At 50.3% G+C, this 5,857-nt stretch overlaps 1 protein-coding gene and 1 long non-coding RNA gene across 6 annotated transcripts in view; both read left to right on the forward strand.

The window, feature by feature from the left end:
- ints8 (integrator complex subunit 8) overlaps positions 1-4,505 on the forward strand; it is a 16,320-nt gene extending 11,815 nt beyond the window's left edge. For 2 of the 4 annotated variants that reach the window (XM_007541781.2, XM_016665896.1), the window contains exons 17-28: positions 651-772; positions 852-1,036; positions 1,113-1,146; positions 1,214-1,273; positions 1,354-1,415; positions 1,511-1,628; positions 1,761-1,865; positions 2,631-2,681; positions 2,760-2,833; positions 2,894-2,958; positions 3,036-3,079; positions 4,336-4,505. In XM_007541781.2, the coding sequence (XP_007541843.1) occupies positions 651-772; positions 852-1,036; positions 1,113-1,146; positions 1,214-1,273; positions 1,354-1,415; positions 1,511-1,628; positions 1,761-1,865; positions 2,631-2,681; positions 2,760-2,833; positions 2,894-2,958; positions 3,036-3,079; positions 4,336-4,452 (1,037 nt within the window). In that variant the 3' untranslated portion in view covers positions 4,453-4,505. The other 2 variants (XM_016665897.1, XM_016665898.1) reach the window with 2 other exon arrangements.
- A 414-nt stretch (positions 4,506-4,919) lies between these two features.
- The window catches only part of LOC103130397 (uncharacterized), a 1,670-nt gene continuing 732 nt past the window's right edge, over positions 4,920-5,857 (forward strand). Inside the window, exons 1-2 of one of the 2 annotated variants that reach the window (XR_475204.2) lie at positions 4,920-5,376; positions 5,647-5,827. This is a non-coding gene — a long non-coding RNA (uncharacterized LOC103130397). The remainder of the gene's footprint in view (positions 5,377-5,646; positions 5,828-5,857) is intronic. The other variant, XR_001660246.1, reaches the window with a different exon arrangement.

Genomic DNA, 5,857 nt, shown 5'->3' on the forward strand with positions numbered 1-5,857 from the left:
TGAGTTGGTGCCACTGCAGGTTCTGGTTGTGGTCGGGTCCAGCTGTTTGTAATGGTTCAGGAGAGGAACAGAGCTCCATCTCAGTTTGGAAGATCCTGAAGAGTTTCTGGGTCAGACCAGAAACGTCCGGTCTGAGGGGCAAGATAACAGAACAGGCTCCTCCCCCGTTAACTCCTCCCCCTTTAGCTCCTCCCCTCTTGTCTCCTCCCCTCTATGGTCCTCCCCCTCTAGTCTCCTCCCCTCTAGGCTCCTCCCCCTCTAAGCTCCTCCCATCTGGGCTTCTCACTTTCTAAGCTCCTCCCCTTCAGCCCCTCCGTCTCTAAGCTCCTCCCCCTTAGCTCCTCCCGCTCTAGGCTCCTCCCCCTTTAGCTCCTCCCCTCTTGTCTCCTCCCCTCTATGGTCCTCCCCCTCTAGTCTCCTCCCCTCTAGGCTCCTCCCCCTCTAAGCTCCTCCCATCTGGGCTTCTCCCTTTCTAAGCTCCTCCCCCTTTGGCTCCTCCTCTAGTTTCCTCCCCTGTAGACTCTTCCCCCTCCACCTGCTTGAGTTTCAGGTTTTAACTAGATGAAAGATCCCGATCAGAACCAGAACAGGAGCAAACTGAGGACCGGGTCAGTGCGGTGGTGACCTGAAGGTTCTCCTGGTTCTGGCAGACGTTCCCCTGCGTCAGGTGATCGGGGAGGAATGCGTCGCCTTCATGCTGAACTGGAGGGAGAACGACTACCTGACGCTGCAGGTGCCTCCGTCTCTGGTCATGAACAACCCATACATCAAGGTAAACCGCCACGCGTTGCTGCTCCCTCCGGCTGAAGAAGGCCTAGGTGTCATGATGTTCTCTGGTTCTGGTTCTGAAGCTGGGCCAGCTCCTGGCCTCCACCTGCAAGGAGCTCCCAGGTCCTAAAGAGAGTCGGCGCACTGCCAAGGAGCTGTGGGAGGTGGTGGTGCAGATCTGCAGCGTCTCCGTCCAGCACAAGCGCAGCAGCGACGGCCGCCTGGGTCTGATCAAGCAGCGCGAATCGTCTCTGGGCATCCTGCAGCGGTGAGTCGGCATCGGGCCGCACTGCCCGGCCGTTTGGACCCGTCTGTCGCATCATTCTGCTCTGTTTCCCTTCCAGGAGTAAATTCATCACCTTCACAAAGAAACTCAGAGTGAGTAACGACCTTCAGAAACATTTCAGTGTGAAGCTCTGGGTTCTGACCGTCCTCTTCCTCCCAGGAGCCGCTGGTGCTGACCACTCTGATCTCGCTGTTTGTGAGACTCCACAGCATCGTTCGGGTGCGTCTCTGAACCTGCCGCCAGATCTCCTTCTGCTGAGTTCAAGGTGGTCAGTTTATGTTTCAATCATTTCTCCTCAGGACGACATAGTGAACGAAGTGACAGCCGAGCATCTCTCCATCTGGCCATCCTCTCTTCCAAAGTGAGTTCCTGGTTCTGCAGCGGGCATGAAGCTGCAGCGCCCCCTGCTGTCTCCTCAGTGCAGCTGTCAGTGACCAGAGTGTTTGTGTTGAGCAGCATCCAGGCGGTGGACGTGGAGGCGGTGGCTGTGACGGTCAAAGAGCTGGTGTCCTACGCGCTGACGCTGAACCCCAACAACCAGGCCTGGCTCGTCACGCAGGCAGACATCTACTTTGCAGCGCCGGCCACCTGCAGCGCCGGCCACCTGCAGCGCCGGCCACCTGCAGCGCCGGCAACCTGCAGCGCCGGCCACCTGCAGCGCCGGCCACCTGCAACTAAGAGGAATCTGTGTTTTGATCTCTTTGCAGTGACCAATCAGTACTCGGCGGCGCTCAGCTTTTACCTGCAGGCTGGAGCTGTGTGCTCAGACTTCTTCACCAAACCTGTTCCTCCTGATGTCTACACAGACCAGGTGAAACGTCACGCCTGTTGTTGCAGCTGCTGATGCCGGTGTCGGGCAGAAGGCCTTGGGTGGAAGCATTTTGGGCCATTTGGTCACGCCGTGGTCAGTGTGAACACATCGCAGAGGGCGGCCATTTGCAAACCGTCTCCTTGGGAAACCCACGGCCAGTCGCTGTTACTGTGTGCCAATTGGCCATGTGGTTGACACTTGGGAACAATCAGGCTCTTCTTTATGGTGGGCCCCTCGGGCCTCTACTGGGTCGGCCCGGGGTTCGGATAAAACACTTCAGTTGGCTGCATGGCAGGTTTCTGGGAGGAAGTTCAACTCAAACTCTGCTACAAACGCTCCAGGTTCTGAAACAAACTGTGGAAACGTTTAGTAGGGTGGAGGACCTGTGATGCTGAGGGTTGGCTTCTCCTCCGGACCACACTGGGTTGTCCCAGGTCCAGATCACCTGGACACGGTGGTTCAGGAGACGCAGCCGGCCTTCCTGCATGAACACGTCACAGATCCTGAATGAAGGCTGGGTTGGTTTCATTTTGGTCACCATGAAGTCCATCTGTTAGGTGGCTCACTAATAAATCCCTGCTGCAGTTTGGAGCGCGCTCAGTTGGGGATCATTGCAGCCGTTGACGTTCTTCCTGTGAGAACATCAGGATGTGCTTAAAGGGAAAACCTGATCAGTTCAGCGCTGGCCAGTAGAGGGCGCAGCTGTGAGAACCAAACCAGGCAGGTGGAAGAAGAGCCTGTCTGACCCGCCGCTGTCTTCTGCAGGTTCTGAAGAGGATGATCAAGTGCTGCTCCATGATGAACTGCCACACACAGGTCAGAGGTCACAGCGGCCTTCCACCTGCAGGTGCGATCAGGGTCAAAGTTCACTCCGTCTGTTCTTCTGATCCCCAGGTTGCCGTTCTGTGCCAGTTTCTCCGGGAGGTCGACTACATGACGGCGTTCAAAGCTCTTCAGGAGCAGAACAGGTAAAGCTCACCTGGATGCGATCGTTCCTGCCGAGGCGTCTCTAACCGATGTTTCCACAGCCACGACGCCATGGACTCCTTCTACGACTACATCTGGGACGTCACCATCCTGGAGTACCTGACTCGTATCCTTTCTGCTGACAGCCACACCTTCCCCTGCAGCCTCCGCCTGACCTGGTTTTCCTCCTGAGTCTGAGTTCAGATATTCACCACAAACGCGGCGAGACGGAGAAGAGGCAGATCGCTGTAAGTCCTCCGGCTGCAGGAGTTTCACTCACGGAATCACTCACTCATTTTTAAAACCAAGCGTACGCACACCAGCAGCCGTTTTCCTTTGTGAATCACAGCTGGACCTCAGAGCTCGGTCAGGTTCTGCACACACATTTCACCATTAAGGTCGATGCAAAGCACCTTGGGAACCTCGGCGTTCGTTTGCGCAGCCCAGCTGATGGTCAGTGTTGTTTCATGACCAACAGCCCTGCATCGTAAAAACATTTAAAATGTCACAAAGCCACAGTTGGTTAGCATGAACCGCAGTCAGCCTTCATCCCCATCTGGTGTTCCTAACCGCCAGGTTTCCATGTTGGGTTTCCAGAGCGTCGTTCCGGGTTCGGGCTCTTCAGAGCTCAGCCTGGTTTCTGCCTCGGCGGCGCCGTGGCGTCACCTGCTACCATCTGCCTCTGTGTTCGTGGAGCAGACTGAGGCCTGCAGTCTGAGCTACACGCCACCTACTGGCCACAGTTATTACGGCATCTGCTGCTTTTCAACACAGAACCAGAGTATGTGATCAACGCAGCGCCATGACTGCACACGAATATAAAAACAGAAGAAGAAGAAGTTGTAGAGGTCCAAATATCACCAGGATCTGTCCTGATCCTCCGATGGGCCAGAAACACAGATGCCTTCACAGAGTTACGTTGTTCCTTCAGGCAGGGTTCATTCGTCGGTGATTAATCACTGGGGATGTTTGCACATTGTCAGGATTTATTCTTAATCTGTGGTAATAAAATAAAGCTGGGGAGGCGACCGTGAGAAACCGTCTAAACATTGACTGGTTTAGGACTCCGGCCTTATGGACCTTCTTTGTTCTCATGATGTTGAGGCTCAGCAGCGAAGGCTCGTATCGCTCTGCGTTTTTAAACCTCTGGTTGGAGTCCGATAACTAAATGTCTGAGGGAATCAAACGGTGTGGATTCAGCTCCCACCTCCATCTGTCAACATTTCCTTTAGCTTCCAAACAAACCAGACTGTGTGCGTGCGTCAGACTTGGACGCACATTTTCATGTCGACTTTGTGTTTTAAATCAGTACATAAGTGGAAAGTTTCAGATGCCATTTTGTGCGTATGCTAGCTTTAAGGATGAAACCCCAGAACAAGTTTCTGATCATTTTCCCTGATTTGTTCTGAACCTGGACAACGGGAACCTTTTAGCCGTGCTTTAACTTTCCCCTGGCAGACTGATTTAAATGTGAGGGTGATGGTGCTGTGCTCCACCTGTCCAGGTGAAGGCCATCGGACAGACGGAGCTGAACAGCAGCAACCCGGAGGAGGTTCTGCAGCTGGCGGCCCAGAAGAGGAAGAAGAGGTTCCTGCAGGCCATGGCCAAACTCTACTTCTGAAAACACGCAGCAGCTGTTCAGTTTTATAAAATAAAGTGTTCAAACAAAGCAGCCAGCCAGCGTCTCATTGTTTTAAATCCATGAGTGTGTGTGTGTGTGTGTGTGTGTGTGTGTGTTTTCTCTCTGAACAAAAAAAAAAACTCTTTATTTTTCCTAAAAGCTTTAAAATCATGAGAGAGAAAAACATTTGATTGATGACAAAAAAACAAAAGCTTGTATAAGGAAGAGACTAAACAAAATATATATTTCCTGATTTGAAATATTTAAAAAAAACCACAAAAGAAAATATATTTTTTTTTGGCAGAAATGCATGTATAAGGAAAAAAATACCACATACATTTCTGATGAAAACGCATGTGTAAGGAAAAAGAAAAAAATATAGATTTCTGCTTTTATTTTTAATTATGTCAGTTTTGGTCCTCCATAATTTTGGACTCGGCTGAACCGCTAAAACCTAAAACCTGCTGGTCCTGAAATCCACCGCCCACCTGGCGCCCCCTGGCGTCCGGAGAGGAAAGTCAAAGGAAAAGCTTTGGGAACAGAGACGGTAACAAAGGTTAATGCTCTAGTAGCTTATCAGTTGTAGGTCTTGTACCAAAACTTCTTTAGTTGCTAGGAAACCGAACCTCTGCATTACTTTTCTTAAATTTATTTATTGTTGTTATTGTACAAACCAATCAGTCATAAAACTGGTGGAATTGTAAATAACCATAAATTAGTTAATTGATTTATTAGCTGGTATCCGTTTGTGCCTGTTGCATTTTGGTTTTAACTGTTTGATGGTTTGTGCTTTTATTGTGAAGGGGAAACTTCCGGTTTAACTGTTAACACAAAGGCAGCTTAACGACCAAAAGACCGAGGATAGGTTGGAGCTGAAATGTTTCGTGTTGGTAGCAGCCCGGTTTATAGCAGCACACGGTTTGGGTAAGATGTTAGGACGTCCATGTTTTAAGCATTATTTTACTAAAACTGTGTATCTGTTTAATTATATGTTAAAATAATAATTTATTTTTAGATTCTAACCGCTCAAGCTGTAAATGTTATTTTTTAATTGGGTAAACAGTCAGACCAGGCTTAATGGTTTTATTTTATGGTATTTTTATGCTCTTACGGTGAGACTTTATGGCTATTAAACCTGGATATTCACAGTAAAGTTTCCTTCATGATGCCAATGATTTTATTTTTCATGCTCAGCCGTTTTTGAAAGCAGAAGAAGAGAGTTGGAGCCTCTGATGTTTCACTTCCTGCTGCGATGCAGAGTTCAGTCTGAGAAGAAGAAGAAGAGGTTCATGTGGAGGATCACCTCCTCGCTGTGACACCAAGATGAAGCTGCTTCAGTTCCTCTTCATCCTCCAGCTGAGCTCGCTCTCTCCAGGTAAACTTTACATTCACAGGCTGAAAGGCA

Source organism: Poecilia formosa, unplaced genomic scaffold (genome assembly GCF_000485575.1).
Source record: "Poecilia formosa unplaced genomic scaffold, Poecilia_formosa-5.1.2 Scaffold631, whole genome shotgun sequence".
NCBI lineage: Eukaryota > Metazoa > Chordata > Actinopteri > Cyprinodontiformes > Poeciliidae > Poecilia > Poecilia formosa.